General features: G+C 43.6%; 1 protein-coding gene across 2 annotated transcripts in view; it reads left to right on the top strand.

The window, feature by feature from the left end:
- The window catches only part of LOC121008448, a 92,637-nt gene extending 77,254 nt beyond the window's left edge, over positions 1-15,383 (top strand). Inside the window, exons 6-8 of one of the 2 annotated variants that reach the window (XR_005780584.1) lie at positions 11,843-11,988; positions 12,625-14,332; positions 14,375-15,383. Coding sequence is in view for 1 of the 2 variants with exons in the window: in XM_040441009.1 (XP_040296943.1) it covers positions 11,843-11,988; positions 12,625-13,423 (945 nt within the window). In the remaining variant the exon portion in view is untranslated. Of the gene's footprint in view, positions 1-11,842; positions 11,989-12,624 lie in introns of both variants that reach the window. The other variant, XM_040441009.1, reaches the window with a different exon arrangement.
- The last annotated feature ends 4,823 nt before the right edge of the window (positions 15,384-20,206 follow it).

Raw genomic sequence — 20,206 nt, 5'->3', positions numbered from 1 at the left:
GGTGGCAGGTTAGTGCGATAGTGTGGTAGGTCATTTCTATTCGTACCCATTTCTGCCACTTGAGAAGGTGTAATAGATGTAGAGACAACACCTTGGTTAAGTTCTTTGGCTGCTATGACAGAGTGATGGAGTTTTGATGAGGTCTGTGATGACACTGATGCATAAGATATAACAGAGTGACGGCTACTGACACTTCTTTCATTGTCACTTACAGCCTGCTCTAAGACTCTTAGTCTTGCCATGTCTTTGGCGTGCTCACATTGTTTTTCTAAGACTTCTATTTCCGCTTTCTTCTGTGCAGCCTCAGCTTCCATTTCCGCTTTCCTCTGTGCAGCCTCAGCTTCCATTTTTGCTTTCTCTTGGGCGAAAACTGCCTGGATTTTAGAAGCCTCTGCATCAGCGCGGTCTTTGATGAGACGTTGGCTGAGAGTAGATGATGTTGATCTTAAGGATTTGGAAGATCGTGTGGAGCGCTTAGAAGTTGTGGAGAGATGGGATCTAGATTCATGGAGATGTGCGATTTTTACATCTGTTTTTGTCCTTGTTTGTATTGCTAGATCGTCTCTTTCAAGATTGAGCTCATTCAATTCCTGTAATTCTTTTAAGGAATTTTCTGTGTTGTACCGCTTTTAGAGATCAGCATATTTAGCAGACAGTCTTTGGTAGTTCTCATAGGCAGCATTCAACTGCTTAACATCGCCCTCTAGGTGCAATACCTTATGAGTTGGTTGAGACAGAGCTGACATGCATTCAATAGTTTTAGACCATGAGTGGCTGATGTTCTGCAGCAGTTCTTCTTTGTCAGCCTCATAGTTCTCTTGGACTTTCCAGGTTGGCTTCACTAAACGTTTTTGTTTTATGTGGCCTTGAGGATCTGACTCCTGAGCTGTTGGAAGTTCAGGTTCTTTCTGTGTATTAGGTTCCTCAGATTGTACATTGCCTTGCTGGTGCATTGTGATGGCAAGCAGAGGGTTAAATCACAAGGTATGTGTTTGCATAGAAATGTATCAATCTTCTGGCTCTGGGAGAGGGTTTCCTAGGCAACCAGTGGGAGGGGGAGTCAGAGAGAAGTTTAGCAATGGCATTGGCTGCTGCAAAGTTAGTTTTGATTGCATACAGAGCTTAGATTGACTTTCAGGCAGAATGCATGTGACAATACAGACAGTCTAGGAGCTGATTAAATAACAGTTGCATGAACAGTTTCTTCAATAATCTGTGCAGAAAACTGATGAATCTTATGCTGAGATTTACTTGCTGGCTGGAGTATACAGTCTTGTACATATATTCTGCTATATTCCAGTGTCCATATACATCTCACTATACATGCATTGCTAGCAAGGATCCTTTGAAAGATATTTTGCAGATCTTGTAAGATCCCTTCACTGATTTTTTTACTGTTCTGCCTCTCCAATCTAAGCATTGAAAGTGTGATCTCTGTAACTTACAGTTGTGCTGAGATAGCGGTAACCATCAATCTTAGGTGAATTTGCTGACAGTGACTCGATCCAAACGACACCTTGTAGATCGTGAAGAAGTTTATTCCAAACTGTGCAGATCATACACTGATGAACAAATGGATAGGTCAAAAATCATGCTGTGAGCAGCTAACAGAGCAAGTAGCTGAGATGAGGGGTGAAGCCAGAATGAAGAAGAGGGGAGGAGACAAGAGAGAGAGCAGAAGCTAGGGAAAGAGAGAAGGGACACACATAATGAAAAGGCAAACCATGCATGTGTAACATGATAGTCAGCATGAGGATACTTCCTGACATACCATGAACTTCCATCAACACGAGAACACCACATGACATACCTGTCACGGTCCGGTGTTGTTCGCTGTGACACTTTTGCCGTGTATGCTGATTGCCTTGGGCAACGAGTAGTTTATGCAGCATGTGTGTGTACTGCTCCCTGTATCCCGGTTCCTTCCCTGTCTGGTAGTTGTGGGGTTAAGTCCCTGGCCTGGGTGCTATTTATCCTGTTGCTGAGGGCCAGGAGATTTAGTTGTCCACCAGCCTTTGTTTGGTGCTGGAGCTATGCTCCTGTCCTGGGTGTTCCTTCTGCCCAGTTCTTGAGGGTCACCTAGTGATAAATTGATGTCACCTTCCCTTCCTACTCTGTTTCTATGTGTGGTATGGTTAATGTTACGGGTTGGTGTTGTATGTCTAGTTGTTGTCCCATGTCAGGTCTGTTTCTGGTGTGTATAGTCCTGCATGGATGCTAGACATTTCCCCTGTCTGTGCCTTCAGTGAGAGGGCTCTTGGGTTCCCCGGAGGGGGAACAATGAGTCAGTGTGCAGCTCTGCCTGAGGCCGCCGTCCATCCTCTCCGCATGGGGGTCCAGGCAGTTACGGGTGTGCTGGGTTCTGTGTTTGTTGTTTGTACTATGTCCTGTATGGAGTTCGGGTTCCAGTACATATGCATGAGTTCCAGTAGTTGTTGGGTGGACTGCTGGTGTTTCTTCCAGCAGCTGCGGCAGGTAAGGGGCCTAGTATACCGGTGCTCTTGGTGCAGTTGTTGTTCTTGCCACTGGTTTCTTACCTGCCGTTCCAGTTTTCTACTCACTGTTATCTCTGTGTGTGTGTGTGTGTGTGTGTGTGTATTGGTATTACTTTCGTTGTAGGATGTTCTAGGGGTCAGGGTGACACTTACTAGAACATTTCTGAAAACTTGTTGTTAGATGTTCTAGGGGTCAGGTGGACCCGCACTAGAACATGACAGTAAGTTTTGTCTTCCTCTTTCCTTTGTTTCTAGGCCTGAGGGAGATTCTGGTTCGTCCTTCTGGTGGAGGAACCGGTCGTCTCTAGTCCTGACACTATTATCTGGGTTCTACAGGGTGTGTTAGGGCCCTAGGTTCTGGTGTATGAACTTCCCTGCCATCGAGGCCTTTTCATACTTATAGTTAGTCAGGACTTGCATTAGGGTTGCTCTAGGAGGTGACCAGCTCCCTTTCCCCAGTGTCCAGGCCTAGTTTCTGTTCCCGCTTCCCATCGGTGTTCGGTGTGGAATTTTCCCCCCACACCGCACTGTGACAATACCATGAACTTCCATCAACTCCAGGACACCACCTGACATCTTATGAACTTTCATTGACACTAGTACACCACCTGACATGCCATAACCTTCCATCAACAACAGAACACTACCTGACATCCCATAAACTTCCATAAACACCAGTACAGCACGTTACATCCCATAAAGTTCCATAAACACCAGGACACTGCCTAATATTCCATGAACTGTCATCAACACCAGGACACCACTTGACATCTCATAAACTTCCATCAACACCAGGACACCAATTCAAATCCCATGAAGTTCCATTACCATGAGGACACTTCCTGATGTACAATGAAATTCCATCAATACAAGTACACCGTCTGAGATACCATGAACTTCCATCCACACGAGGACACTTCGTGACATCTCATGAACTTCCATCAACATCAGGGCACCACCTAACTTCCCATGGACGTCCTTAAACATGAGGACACCACCTGACTTCCCATGAACTTCCATCACCACCAGAAGATTGCCTAATATTCCATGAATTTTATCAACACCAGGACATTGCCTACCATAAACTTGATATCCCATGAACTTCTATCATATATATGATGGAGATCCTATGAATTTCCAGCAACGCAAGGACACCGCCTGGCATCTCATGAACGTCCATTAACACCAGGATACCACCTGACATCTCATGAACCTCCATCAAGACCAGGACACCGCCTGATATCTCATGAACCATCAACACCAGGATACCATTTGATATCTCATGAACTTCCATTAATATGAGGACACTTCCTGACATCTCATGAACTTCTATCAACACCAGGACATCGCATGGCATCTCATAAACTTCCATGAACATCATGACACTGCCTGACATCTCATGAACCTCCATCAACACCAGGACACCAACTGACATCTCATAAGCCATCAACACTAGGACACTACCTGACATCCAGTGAAGCTCCATCACTACCAGGACATCACCTGACATATCAAGAACATCTATGAACACGTGGACACTGCCTGACATCTAATGAACATCCATCCTCTCCACAATATTGATGGACATCTCAGGCTTCTTATAAATTACTACAGCCAAGGTTTCTTTCCCTTAGGATATAGTCAACTGCAGACAAGTGAAATACCAGCTCAGTCCCATGTATACAGTGCCCTGAAAAAAATATTCACACCCCTTGATCTTTTCCAAAAAAATTTCACATTACACCGAAAAACTTAAATGTATTTTATTGGGATTTTATGTGATAGACCAACACAAAGTAGCAAGTATGTGTAAAGTGAAAAGAAAATAATACGTGGTCTTCAACATTTTTAATAAATACAAATCTGGAAAGTGTAGGGTGCATTTGTATTCAGCCCCCTGAATCAATACTTTTAAGGACCACCTTTTGCTGCAATCTGTTGGGGTATGTGTCTACCAGCTTTGCAAATCTAGAGGCTGAAGTTTTTGCCCATTTTCTTTTCAAAATAGCTCACGCTCAGTTAGATTGAATGGAGAACGTCTGTGAACAGCGATTTTCAAGTCTTGCCATCTGAAAAGTCTTGTCTTCTTCTAACACATGAATATGCTTTGATTTAAACCATTCTATTGTAGCTTTGGCTCTATGTTTAGGGTTGTTGACCTTCTAGAAAGTGAATTTCCCCCCTAGTCTCAAGTCTTTTTCAGCCTCTACCAGGTTTTCCTCCAGGATTACCCTGTATTGAGCTGCATCCATCTTCCCTTCAAGTCTGACCAGCTTCCCTGTCCCTGCTGAAGAAAAGCCTCTTCACTACATGACTTATAGTTGTCCTGTGGACAGATTCTCCCACCTGAGCTGTGGATCTGTGCAGGTCCTCAGCTCCACAGCTCAGGTGGGCTGTGGGCCTGCACAGATCCACAGCTCATGTGTGGATCTGTGCAGGTCCTCCAGAGTGACCATGGGCCTTTTGACTGCTGCCCTAATTAGTGCTCTCTTTGCCAGTTGGACGGCCTTGTTTTGGTAGGTTTGCAGTTGTGCCAATTTTGGATGATGGATTGAAAACCATTCCGTTCGGTTCAGTGAAAACCGAGAAAACCATTCTGTTCCGTGAGATGTTCAGAGCTTGGGATATTTTTTTATAACTTAACCCTGATGTACATTTCACTACAACTTTATCCCTGACCTGTGTGATGTGTTCCTTGGTCTTCATGATGCTTTTTATCACTAATGTTCACTAACAAACCTCTGAGGACTTTACAGAACATCTGGAGTTATACTGAGAAGACATTACACACAGGTGGACTCGATTTACTAATTAGGAGACTTCTGAAGGCAATTGGTCACACTGGATTTTATTTAGGGGTGTCAGAGTACAGGGGGCTGAATACAAATGCACACCAGACTTTTAGTTTTTTATTCATCTTTATTCCAACATTAAAATATACAATGAAAACATTAGACCAAAATTAATTTACAAAAAACGAAATGGCTGCACACCATTATATATACAAACAATAGAGCTAAGAAATGGGGGCACCAAAATTAATTTAGACATTTTCAGAAACCATGTCCTGGTGGCCCAGAATAGTTAACCTTTCATCCACTACCTCAAGCTTATCACATAACGGTAAAAGTATTGATTTATTCCAATTGTTATACCCGAGAGACTACCAAATTCCTCCATCATTGTCATCACCTGTTTTATGAAAATCATCTGCATAAAGTGATATTTTATCCTCACTTCCCTTTACTCCAAATCCCTCAATACCTGCATTCTGTCTAATCTTGGCTGCCAATGGTTCCACCACCAGGGCAAAAAGCAAGGGAGAAAGAGTGCAACCCTGCCTCATACCCCTCTCCATGCAGAAATTCTCACAATTGACCATTAACAGATATCCGTGCTCTCGGATCGTCATAAATGATCTTCACTCAGAACCAAAACCAAAGTAACCCAGGGTTTCCCACAAAAAGCCCCATTCCACGCTATTGAAAGCTTTTGTCGCATCTAGAGACAGAATAGAGCCACCTTCAGCATAATCATTACCCACCCATTGAATATTAGCGAAAATTCTGAAAAGGTTTAAAGAAGTTGGTCTTTCCCGAATAAATCTGTTTCGGTCCTCATGCACCAAGTGTGTAATTACCCCCTTCAGTCTCCTCGCCAATATTCTAGCAAGGATCTTAGTCGTTATTCATCAATGAGATAGGATGGTATGAACCCGGGTCCAGACTATCCTTACCTTCTTCAGGAATTCAGATAATTGTTGCTTTCCCCATTGAGGCAGGTAAGCACGCCAAGTTGTTGGAGTATAGAAAGACTTCCAACAGTCTACTTCCTCAAAACTCTCTATTTTTTTAAATATAATTCTATGGGTAAACCATCTGGGCCCGCTGCTTTACCAGAGGGAGCATCCGCTATTGCAGCTAATACTTCACTCTATGAGATGGGACTATCTAATGCTTCCCGCTGACTGACACTTAGTATTGGAATCTTAATATCCCTTCAAAATGTGTAGAGTACAGATCTTTATAGTATTCTCTAAACACATCCAATATTTTGTCTGGATCATTATATACTATGCCTCCTTTTTCTGGAATTGACACAATATTTACCGCCCTTTCCATTTTGCTAATAATCCCGGACAAAAACTTTCCAGGCCTACCCCCCTCCCAATATCTTCTAGTTTTAATAAATAAATCAATGTTCTGTGCCTTTTTTTTAAGAAAGTTATCATATTTAATAGATGCCTTCAACCAAGCCTCTCTAGATTTCACAATTTTTTGAGTTAGCATTTTTTTCTCCATTTTTATCTATATTAACTTTAAATCATCTTCCTTCTTCTTAAACTCTTTTTTTAATTCTATAACATTTTTATTTAGTAACCCTCACACATAAGCCTTTGCAGTGTCCCAGACCACGTGAACCCCAGCAGAAACTTTATCTCAAAAAAGGAAATCAACTCTCTTTCAAGATTGCTTTCCTGTCCCGTTAGGTTAAGCCAGATAGGATTAACTGAATAAGGTTTGCAAGTACCATTGACAACTTCTAGCTTTGCATCTACCTTTATTAATACTGGGGAGTGGTCTGAGACACCCCTTGGCTCATACGAGACCGCCACTTTACTCTGAAATGTCAATTGATTTCAAAAGACCAGGTCAATCCTAGAAAGAGACTCATGAGTTTTGCTATAACAAGAAAACAGTTTCACTATGGGATTATGGATCCTCCATATACTGTATCACACCAACCAAGTTCTTGGGGTAACTTCATTAATGGCGTCCACCCCACCTTTTTAAACATATCTTTTTTGCTCAATCTATCCAAATCTTCATTCATTGTGCAATAGCATTGGGCAATTTTGCTTATCCTGCAGAAAATCATACAGCTTAAGCAACACCTCATGTTTATAGGGTGGCGGGATATAAATTCCTGCCACCACCCATCTTATCCCCTCGAAGCATCCATACAGAAAGACATAGCGCCCCTCTGCATCGATCCTTCGAGAAATAATTGTTCATAGAATATATTTAGGACTCAGTATACTAACCCCCTGCTATACCCACTGTAAACAGAATGAAATTGATGAGCTATCCATTTCCTTTAAAACAAGCCCAACCTTTCTTTTAACTTATAAGTCTCTATTAAGAATACTATTGCTGGAAGATATCTACCTACAACACTAAACACAGCAAAGTTTTTCACTTTCTCCCCCAAACCTCTAACGTTCCAAAATAAGACTTTAATCACTAATAACTTTTTTTCCCCTTTTTTTAACAATTTCCTTAAAAAAAAAAAAAATCTTTCCCCATTCCCCTCCGCCCCCTTACTGGTGCGTCACTCCCATGTACAGAATTCACACCCTACTTCTGATGCGAAGTCCACCTCCCCTCCCCATCCATTCCATTAAACATCAATCACGTACATTGCCTTCTTTTACTATGGTACCACATAGCAAATCCTAAACCCACAGTTTCCAACCACTTCTGGGACGAAGAGAAAAATCTAGTTTGATCCTTATATACAATTTTGCAGGATACAACAGAGAGTAAGCTGTATCCGCCAGGCGGAGTCTATGTTTGACATCAATGTATTTCTCTCTCTCATTTTGAGTTGTGGAGGAGTCATCCGGACAGAGTGATACTTTTGAACCATGTATTTCCACTGACTCAAGTGATCTTATTTTACACATAACAACCTCCTTATCCTTAAAACGGTGTGATTTTTGCTATTACTGTTCTTGGATAATTGCCCACTGCATTTTTCATTGGTATCCTATGTGCTCAACTGTAAATGAGTTAGAAAGATTTCCCCCCCCCCCCCAACCATATCAATAATCCATTTTTGAATATTTTGTGCACAATTTGCACCCTCCGTTTTCTCAGGTATACCTATGACTAATATTTGATCTTCTATCTCTATCTTCCAACTCTGTAATTTTCTTACTAAGGGCCACTTTCTCCCCTTTCAGGCTCTTAAGATCTTTAACAACACCTGATATTTGATCTTCCAACTCGCTTACCCTTTGTTCTGCGCAGGTGACTCTTTCTCCAACCTTCTTGCAATCGTCTCTAACCAATTGCACTTAAGCCTTTAATTCTCCTATTTGTCTCGTCATCATCTCCAGCACCAAGTTAGACTTAGACCCTGCCGACATAATGTCAGATAGTGTCGGAGAATCTACTGCACCAGTTGGAGATGTTACACCCCCTCAGAGTCTTCCATGTCCTCACTACTTCCCACCAAATTTTTACTCTAAGGGTTAGATTAACTCTGCCCCTTATTCACTATACTAGGTAGATCCTGTAGCAATCTGTCCATTTTTCCTTCCCGATCACTTTTTGTTCTCATCACCTCTTGCCTAGGACAGGCGTACATACTAGACCTCCTCTGCAACACCACTTTTTTCCTTATCATCCTTCTTTTTAACCATTGTTACCTCCAGACTGTTATCTCCCTCCACAATTATTATTTTATTTGAATTCAATACAGCTCACCTCTAACAAAACCCTTCCTTCCTCATGTAAGTGTAAACAAAAAACAAAATGAATCCATAAACCTTAACAACACGCAAACAATGGTTAGAAAATTACTTGATGAATATAAGTCAGTTTAGGCACGATAGAGATAAGTTCAAAGTTACAGTAGTATTCTTGAGACCAGGTAGTAATAGTAGGATTTCCAGAGGGTATTAGGTGCACTTGGCCAATGTTTAGCAGTTAGGATATTCAGATGTTATACCATAATTATGAATGTGAGTACCCCAATCATGCATTAGTCCAGAGTTAGTCTTTTTAAGGAAAAAAGAAAATAAGGTTAACTCAAATTTTCATGCTCAGCCTTCAGGCAGAGGCCAATGGAAGATACAAACAAACTCCAAAATATTCCAGCAAAGCACGACAAAGGAGTCCTTCAAACAGGGTTTACACGGTTTTGAACAGAGTCAGAAAACCTTCAGAGTAAAGCATTTTAAATAGCTTCATGCAGTTAATAAAACAGGTGATTAGGTGTGTTAACCTGCAACAACAAAAATCAGCCACTCTCATGGTTGTTGTCACTTTGAAATTAATTAAGCAGAAACCATTAGAGAATATTATGTAGCTTTTCTTATATTCTGGTTATCTGCAGAGTTCAGCCAGCCAACATATAACCCAAGCTCCAACTCCCACGAAACTCATCCTCCTTTACATCCCAGGAAGATATATATATACACGGGCTTGCCTGCACTCCTTCGCCCAAGTCACACAACTTCCCCCCTTGTCAGGTGAGGAGAAATCAATTTAACCCAGACGACCCCCCTCATCCGGACAATCCATCCATCTCCTCCGCTACAGTAAAGGATAAATCCCCATTGTCCTCCAGATAGGAATTCTCCTCTCCTTACCACCTCCCAGTCGCCGCCAGCAGTTCACCGAGGAGCGAAGCACAGCCGACAGCCTTCATCAGAGAACCAGGCATACCATACAGGGACATCCGAGGCGGAGCTCTTCATCCGGACCTGGGGACGCCAAAGATTGAAGCAAGCGGAGGGCAAGCCAAGCAGCGGCAAGCCAAGCAGCGGCAAGCAAAGCAGCGGCAAGCACTTCAAACGAGCGCGCTCATCATAGACCAGGAAGGGAAGGTGGAGCTGCAACAGATGTTTTATGGCATCCACGTCATGTCAGCGCGCCGCCCCCGCACACCAGAACCACCTTTTGCTGCAATTCCAGCTGCAGTCTTTTGGGGTATGTTTTTGCCCCAATCTAAAGGCTGAAGTTTTTGCCCATTATTTTTTCAAAATAGCTCACGCTCAGTTAGATTGAATGGAGAACGTCTGTGAACAGCGATTTTTAAGTCTTGCCATCTGAAAAGTCTTGTCTTCTTCTAACACATGAATATGCTTTGATCTAAACCATTCCATTGTAGCTTTGGCCAGGGGCGTAGCTAAAGGCTCATGGGCCCTGGTGCATAAGTTCAGTTTGGGCCCCCCTTCCCTCAGTGCTTTGTGGTGAGGGTCAGGGAAGCACATAGCCTTCATGCAGCCTGAGGGGAAAAAATTGAAATGGCACCCCCTCCCCCATGCCACATTCTTGACCAAACCCCATCCCTCCAGCCAGAGGTGTAACTTGACCAGCTTGCACTTTCTATTATACCGGTGTCTTCTAATGGGGCACAAGGGTCTTTGGGCCCCCTCAGGCTCCTGGGCCCGGTAGCGACTGCTACCTCTGCACCCCCTATAGCTACGCCCCTGGCTTTGGCTCTATGTTTACGGTTGTTGTCCTGCTGGAAGGTGAATCTCCGCCCATCTCAAGTCTTTTTCAGCCTCTACCAGGTTTTCCTCCAGGATTACCCTGTATTGAGCTGCATCCATCTTCCCTTCAAGTCTGACCAGCTTCCCTGTCCCTGCTGAAGAAAAGCCTCTTCACTACACGACTAATAGTTGTCCTGTGGACAGATTCTCCCACCTGAGCTGTGGGTCTCTGCAGCTCCTCCACAGTGACCATGGGCATCTTGGCTGCTGCTCTAATTAGTGCTTTCCTTGCCTGAGCTGTCAGTTTAGGTGGACGGCCATGTCTTGGTAGGTTTGCAGTTGTGCCATACTCCTTCCAATGTTGTATGATGGATTAAAAAGTGCTCTGTGAGATGTTCAGAGCTTGGGATATTTTTATATAACTTAACCCTGATGTACATTTCACTACAACTTTATCCCTGACCTGTCTGGTGTGTTCCTTGGTCTTCATGATGCTTTTTGATCACTAACGTTAACTAACAAACCTCTGAGGCCTTCACAGAACATTTGGAGTTATACTGAGAACACATTACACACAGGTGGACTCGATTTTCTAATTAGGAGACTTCTGAAGGCAATTGGTCACACTGGATTTTATATAGGGGCATCAGACTACAGGGGGCTGAATACAAATGCACACCAGACTTTTCAGATTTTTATTTATTAAAAATATTGGAAACCATGTATCCTTTTATCTTCACTTCATACACACTTGCAACTTTGTATTGGTCTATCACATATAATCCCAATAAAATACATTTAAGTGTGTGGGTGTAACATGAACACATGTGAAAAAGTTCAAGGGGTATGAATACTTTTTCAAGGTACTGTACATAGTCAGTCCCACTTTTAATACTACAGTCTAATCACATGGGATTTACAGTCTCTTGGAGAGCTTAATGGGATACATGGCTGTAATAGACCACCATAAACCTGCAATTCAGACCTCTGTATTTTGCACAATAAGATCCCGCTCAGACTATGAAGAAGCAACTTCTTACCCTCTCGCAATTCAGTACTTGACATATTTGGTCTTTTAGCTTCAGCAGGTTCGTGCTAAATTGTGTTTTGTTGCTGCCTGCAGGGGGACGATGACCTGATGACCATCTGCATTGGGGAGATCTTCCTGGAGTTTGTGAACATGCTTCCCGCCTTCCAGACGTACTGTCTCCAACAACCAACCTCCATGGCGACACTGAACACTCTAGAGAAAGAGAAGGAGCTTCTCAGGTGGGCCAATATGGGACTATCAGATACAGAGGAGTGTGGAGGAGGACAAACAAGTCTGGAGGATGGACAGAGGAGTCTGGAGGAAGACAGAGGAATTTGAGGAGGATGGGGGGGGGGTCTGGAAGAGGACAGCAGAGTCTGGTTGTGGATAAAGGAGTCTGGAGGAGGATAGAAGGGTCTGGAGAAGGACAGAGGGTTCTGGTGAAGGATAGAAGAGTTTGGAAGAGGACAGAGGGCTCTGGGGGAGAACAGAGGAGTCTGGAGAAAGACAGAAGAATCTGGGGAGGACAGAGGGGTCTAAAGGAGGGGACAGAGGTGCCTGCAGGAGCACAGAGGAGTCTGGAGTAAGGATAGAGGTGTCTGGGGGAGGACAGCAGAGTCTGGAGGGGGACTGGAAGTAGGACAGATAAAGGTCCCTTTATATATTAGTTCAGCCGCAGGGTTGTCTCTGCTATTATGTTATTTTGCCCCCTATTGCTAATATAAGGGTACTGCAGCATCTGCCTTTAGTGGTAATAATCTGCTTTTCTAAATGGAGGAGCATCTGAGGCTGGTGCTACAGCAGCGGATGTGAAGTAGAATATTGTCCATTGTCTTGACCATATCTAAGTCTTCTTCATCTTCTCTTCCTTCCAGAATCTTCCTGGATGTCTCTCAGAATGATAATACTGCCCTGCGACGCATGAACCTACGATCCTTCCTCATGGCTCCCTTACAAAGGGCTACCAAGTACCCACTTCTGCTGAGCCGGATCCTCAAGAGCACAACCGAATTTCATCCCGATCACAGCAGCTTGTGGGAAGCCAAGAGCAGAATCGAATCACACTTAGAGCACATAAACATGAAGACCAGGCAAGAGGGGAATCCATGGACATTACGCTCCTTCCGCCGGGATAGCAGGAAGAACCGGGAAGTGACCAACATTGAGATGAGAGAGATGGCCATCAAGCAGGTGGGCTGGCCGAGAGAGGAGACGCGCTTTATTAAAGAGGGGCTTCTGCAGATGGCACAGCCTACAGACGGACAATGGGTGAAGAAGGGGTGCAAGGCTCTGAAGTTCCACCATGTGCATGCACTACTGATGGTGAACGTGAAGAGAACATCCGATTCCGGTCTGGATGGCGGCTCTTCTGACAGAACAGTGAAAGATGCGGTTTTAGTGCTTATAAAAGACAAAAGCAATGGAAAATTTGTATTGCTCAGGGACCCCCTGAGACTGGCCCACTGTGTGGTGTCTACTGATCCGGACTGTGAAGATACCTTTGAGCTCCTGGAGGTCAGGAGGGAAGGGTTTGTTTTTCGGGACAGTGACAATTCCCGAACTCAGCACTGGTTCCAGCAGATGAAGATCTATTCCAGCGAGCTAGGATCCTGGAAGAAACGTCGTAATGCTCTCCCTAATATAATGATAAGCACAGCACAAAGCAGATCCTGAACCCAGAACCTATGGGGGACCAGAAACCAGAACCTATGGGGAGCTTGGTGCAGAAACTAGAACCTATGGGAAGCCCAGAAACAGGAACCTATGTGGAGGGGAGACCTAGAAACCAGAACCTGTGGGAGGGGGGGACCAAGAATCTAGAACCTAAAGGGAGGGTGTGTCCATAAACCAGAAGCTATAGGGGGCCCAGAAACTACAACCTATGGGAGGGGAGACCCAGCAACCAGAACCTATAGGGAGGGGGAGTCCAGAAACCAGAACCTATGGGGGCCCAGAAACTGGGACCTATGGGGAAGAGGGCCAGAAACCAGAACCTATAGGGAGCCCAAAAACAGAACCTATGGGAGGGAAGACTGGAACCTATGGGGAGCCCAGAAACCAGAACTCTTTGGAGGAAGGGTCCAGAAATCAGATACTATGGGCAGCCCAGAAATCAGAACCTTTGGGAGGGAAGACCCAGAAATCAGAACCTATAGGGAGAGGGAATGCAGAAACCAGAACCGATAGGGACCCCAGAAACCAGAACCTATAGGGGGCCCAGTAACAGGGACCTCTGGAGATTGGACTAGAAAGTGGAAACTATGGAGAGGGGGACCCAGAAACCAGAACCTATGGAAAAGAGAAGGCCCTGAAACTAGAACCTAAGAGAGGGGCCCAGAAACAGGAATCTTTGGAGAGGGGGGTGAAGAAACCAGAACCTATAAGGAAATGGGAGCACAGAAATCAGAACCTATGGGGGCATAGTAACCAGGACTTATGGGAAGGGGGGCACAGATATCTGCACAAATGCAGCTGATCATCCTAGCACAGGTCCTGCACATATGGAGCTCAGCTGAATGTTCTACACGCGTCCCTCATCCTAGGCTCTAGCTGCAGCTGGCAGGTTGTGGTCATCCAGCTGTGGTCAGCAGGTCGTGGACATCTGGCTACAGTTGGCAGGTTGAGGTCATCCAGAAGCACAATATAAAAAATCCTTAGACCTCACAAGGTTCAGGAGAAATGTTTACTCATATTCTGGGTATTTGTGATGTAGTTCGCATGAACTTTGCATATTATTAATCAGGGGACTTTAGGATATGGCCTCCTCCATCTGTGATGTCTGTTTCATGGTGTTACATTCTACGCAATGTCATCTGTCATTGGGCACAAAGAGAGATGTGGGGTAGGGGTGGGGGACCATGTGACATCATCACCATCTCGCATCATAGTTATCTAACCTCATTTCTTTATTTTACACTTATAGCGCTGACATATTCTGCAGGGCTTTACAGACATTATCATCATCATGCTGTCCCCAGGAGCTCACAATCTAATTTCCCGCTCAGTATGTCCTTGGATCACCAATTTCTGGAAACAGAAACACTTCGCCACTATGTGTTTCGGTGTCAGTCCACCACCTTATGGCGGACCCCCACCGAAACGCGTAGTTGTTTTTATGTTTTTTAATCAATCCTACCTACCTGAAGTCCTCCGGTGCAGTGCACTATTTTTTCTGCCGCTGGCGAAGTGTTCCTGTTTCCAGTCTTCTCCGGCCTTCTGCTGTGTCCGGTACCAGCGAAGCAGCCTGGTCCCCTGCCCCATTGTAGGGCTCTACACTAGTGTTGTGCCTAGCCCTACACAACACCAGTGGGTAAGGTACCTCCCTCGGTGGCTTTATCCTTATCCCCTAAGGATAATACACAGGGAGCGCCCCCTCCTCTTTTTGTTATCACCAACATCTGACATCATCACTAAGTGACATCATCACCGTCTGACCTCATCAGTAGATGACATCATCACTCCCTGACATCATCCAGCTGTAAATATTTATACACTGTCTTTTCCAGTACATTTCAGTGTTTGTTGGGTTTTCTGCACTTTCCGAGGTCACTTCGGCCTCTGCTGCGGAGGTTTCTGAAGGTGAAGCAGATTTTTAGATTCATCTTGTGTATATAAATCTGTAAAATGCAAATGATGTGCAAAATCCAGCATCAGAAACTCTCGAAATAAAATCTCAGCAGCTTCGGCCGTGTGCGTCTGTGTTACCTTGCTAAGTGATGCTTGCAGATCGGCCGTCCTGTTCTGTACTACTTCACACCTCCTGGAAATGCTGCAGATTTGGGATAAGGCATTTTTGGTAGGATGTGGCCCTCGTGTCCCGTTAGTTGGGTGCTCTAGTTGTGGGGTCCCATCCCAGTAGAAGCAAAGATAAAATAAACGTAGACACCCCTTAGGAACTGCGTGAAGTATCTGGTTGATTTTTATTTGGTTTTCATATGCAAGGCAACTTATTCGTGTACATGTGACGTTTCGGTCCTACATGGACCTTTTTCAAACACTGGATAACGAATTACAGACTTCTCACCATGTGGTCTCCTAGGGTATGTTTGCACTGGATAGGATTTTAATACTATGTGGACGGGACATGTTACCTCTGACCAGGAAGTGGCTATGGCATGTGGTGTAAAAATGGGTAAAAATAAATGGAAAACTGGTGGAAAAGAGAAGGGGGTTATTATATGTATCTATTATGAAATTAAATGTGCTATAATGTAGGGATAAAGAGATATATGGTGATGTATAATAATGGAGCGCCTGCAGAAATAGCGGTGCGTTCCAACGTGGAACACACACTCATAAATAGGGCTGGATAGAAACCAACATGGCCGTGCGTTCTACACTGGAACGCATCAATAAAAGTGGGAGTAAGGCCTTCCCCTTGTTCTTGTGGCCAGTGTAGGGTTGAATTAGGGGTAAGAGTGGAGACATTGGTGGTGTAGTGTAAGAGGCAGTACGCTCTATATAGGAGCGTCTGTGGCCTCGTATCCGACCAACCAAGAAGCGACCAACGCGGAGGGGGGGCCAATGTTTTCAAAAGAAATCGGGACCCAATAGCCACTCGATCACTGGTAAGAGTGAACCATTGGTGATTAACATCTCATTTCAAATACTAAGCCCAACGAAAACATCATTGCTACAGAAAGGATTGTCCTTCTGTCCCACTTACCCCTTTGACATGTTTCAACTTGAAATTGATCTGCAAAGGTTCTATAGGAATCTTAGACTGAAAGCCCATTTTTCAGATAATCCGACGTATACCAGAACGGAACTGTTTCCCCCTTCCCAGATCAACCTTAAATCACTGGGACTTCGTTTAAAGAGCACCTTTATGCCCCCTAAATCCTCTTCGGGGGTGGAGGCATTCATCGCATTGGTCAATAAAGATACCGAATCACTTATATGTAAAATGAAAGGGGCGATTATTGTGTATCCCCCATTCTCAGCAATGTGGAGAGGCAAGCACTCTCCACTCTAACCAAAAATCAGAACCTTATTATTAAGCCGGCAGATAAAGGAGGAGCGAGCATTGTCATGGACCGAATGGACTATATTGCGGAGATTCGAAGGCAGTTAGATCACACCACCGTATACACTAAGCTCAATTATAATCCTACCACAACAATCGGCAATAAAATCAAGACAACCCTCACACAACATCACATGAGGGGCACAATTAATGAAAAATTAATGTCTTTCTTAACCCTTACCCCATTTACTCCAGTTTTCTACATGCTACCCAAAATCCACAAGACTTTGGAGAAACCACCATGATGACCCATAGTGGCATCCACAGATTCTATTCTATCCCCTCTATCTATCCTCTTAGAGAAGGCTCTGACTCCTCTTATTAAAAACACCAGGTCATTCCTTCTAGACACTGCAGCATTTCTCCAGTTGATTGGACGGATAGGTCCACTCTCTGAAACATCTTACCTGGTCACTTAGGACGTCAGTAGTCTCCACACATCTATAGAACATGATAAAGGGATTAGAGCCACCAAACTTTTACTGCAAGAGGCCAATACACCAGAGGAACATATAGACTTCTACCTGGATCTTCTTACCTTGGTACTTAAAGAAAATCACTTTATGTTTGAGGATACATTTTTTCTACAGAATCAAGGGACCGCAATGGGCTCACATGTAACGCCTCCATCTACAAATGCATATATGGCACGGGTAGAAATTGAGCATATCTATCCTAACCCTCTCTTTACACTATTTGCTAATATTTGGAAGAGATACATTGATGACATATTCTGCGTTTGGGATGGCTCTCTTAAAACCTTACACATATTTCATCAGTTCATCAATAATATATACCCGGAACTCCAATTCACTATACATCACAACCAACACTCAATTAGCTTTTTGGATACCTTAGTCCTCAAAAATTCTGATGGTACACTTACCACAGATCTATACCGTAAACCAACAGACCGTAACAATGTCTTACATTATGATAGCTGCCATTCCACCTCCACCAAATGTTCTCTTCCTAGATCTCAATTCACAAGAGTCAACAGAATAGTCACCAATGAACAAATGAGAAAAGAGAGAATACAGGAAATTCCGTGCCAGAGGTTACCCCCAAACCATAATCCAAAAAGGCCTTTCTCCCACCATCAATCAACCAAAAAAATCCCAGTAAAAGAATACCTTTTGTACATACCTTTCATCCCTACTCCTACAAAATAACCAATATTATAAAACATCATTGGAATATACTAGCCAGATCTCATCCCAAAATTGAGGAGTTCCAATCACCCATTCTTTCATGCACTCGACGCCCTAGGAACCTTCGTGATCAACTGGTTAGGGCCGACATAGGCTCTAATACAAAAAAATCAAGACAACAATTCCTAGGGACCACAAAAAAAGGCACCTTCCCCTGTCTACATTGTGCACAATGTTCTAATATACAGAAGGGAGATAAGACAAGACATCCACACACAGGTAAAGAATACCCCATTAAAGGGAACCTGTCAGCGGCAAAAGCCATCCCAAACCGCCAGCAGTACCTTCAACTAGCCGGCAGTGAGTTTCTAATGATGATTTTCTTACTGCATTCAGATGAGGCAGAAGTATGAAAAACGTTCTTTTATCCTCCGTCCGCGCTATTTTCCAGCCAGGCTTGAAGTCAAGGGGCCATTTCTGCAAGCGCTCCATTATTATACATCATCATATATCTCTTTATCCCTACATTATAGCACATTTAATTTCATAATAGATACATATAATAACCCCCTTCTCTTTTCCAGTAGTTTTCCATTTATTTTTACCCATTTTTACACCACATGCCATAGCCACTTCCTGGTCAGAGGTGACATTTCATGTCCACATAGTATTTAAATCCTATCCAGTGCAAACATACCCTAGGAGACCACATGGTGAGAAGTCCTCTTCCTCAAACCACTTTTTCCCTCTTTTCTCTTCTTATGGCAACTAGGTGAGTCCACCTTTATTCATCATCCAGGGGACCCGGTATAATATTACATATCCCCTTTTGGCTCTTGAGTTCATATATGTTAACAGGTTTTATAATGTTGTCATCCTTAACTTGAATCCACAGTGAATCAACAGATGTATTCTCCAAATACACACTATCAGAGGATCTGCTTGTAATAGATGTCCTTATTCATTTGCATATTTTCTTAATTGTTGCTCATCGTCTTAAATTTGGCATGACTACTGCTTACCCCTCGTCATCTTTGCTATTTGCTGTTACTGACAAGTGCTACCTTCTCTTATACTTACCCGTAATGCGACATACAATTGACTATGTAACCCATGCAATGTTTGTTGCCGACACTCTACCTCTGGCATGCCCCTTCACACTAGACATACTACACGACTTTATATGTCTTATAAAACATTATAGTTCACCATTCTAGGCCATCCCATTGTTATATCCAGTATAGCACAGACAGATGTTGTTATACTATTTTTTTTTTCTGTAATCTTTTGATTCTTATATGACTTCTTCTGTAATTCGTTATCCAGTGTTTGAAAAAGGTCCATGTAGGACCGAAATGTCACATGTACACGAATAAGTTGCCTTGCATATGAAAACTAAATAACAATCAACACGATACTTCACGCAATTCCTAAGGGGTGCCTACGTTTATTCTATCTTTGCTTCTACGGGGGTGGGACCCCACATCTAGAGCACCCAACTAACGGGACACGAGGGCCACATCCTACCACATCCTACCAAAAATGCCTTATCCCAACACGATGCTTCACGCAATTCTTAAGGGGTGCCTACGTTTATTTTATCTTTGTTTGTGATACGGCAATCTGTAGTGTAAAGTGACCTGCGGTACGAATTCTGCACGCACATTTAGTTCTCGGCAGATTTCACCCTCTACAATCCATAAAGTGAAAACTGCAAGAAACTTAGCGTCAGGAAATGAAATTTACTGCGAAATCCTCAAAGGATCATTTCCATGAGAACGGATCCTGAAAAACAATCAGGATAAGGTTTCTGAGGAATCGGTCTGGAGGTTCTGAGGTCTTTTTAATAATCCGGCCTTGTTCACACAGCAGTTTTGGTGCAGTTTTCACAATCAGTCTTTCCTTTGCCACCTCCTCCACTGGTGTCCAGGTAACAGTCCGGCCACACGGTCAGGTTTCCTGATGCAGATTTGGAAACCAGAATCAGAAGTGAATCATAAAAGGAGAAAAGGTATAAGGGACGGAGACGACTTCTCCTCAGTTTTTTATTTAATTCACTCTTGTTTTTAGCTTCCAAAACTGCATCAGGAAACCTGACCGTGTGGCCAGAACCTAAAACTTCAAAATTCATATTTTTCCTAACCTTTGAGTCTTGTAACGCAGCCTGCGCCATCTTATTGCTTTGGTGGGTGCACGGCGGGTCAGCGACTGTAATATTACATGATAAATAACAAAATATTCTGCAACATGCTATCAGTATTGTAACACCTCGCTGATCCC

Source organism: Bufo bufo, chromosome 7 (assembly GCF_905171765.1).
Source record: "Bufo bufo chromosome 7, aBufBuf1.1, whole genome shotgun sequence".
In the NCBI taxonomy this organism is placed as follows: domain Eukaryota; kingdom Metazoa; phylum Chordata; class Amphibia; order Anura; family Bufonidae; genus Bufo; species Bufo bufo.
Note: the sequence above shows the minus strand (reverse complement) of the source record. Positions and strands in the feature narration are given on the sequence as shown.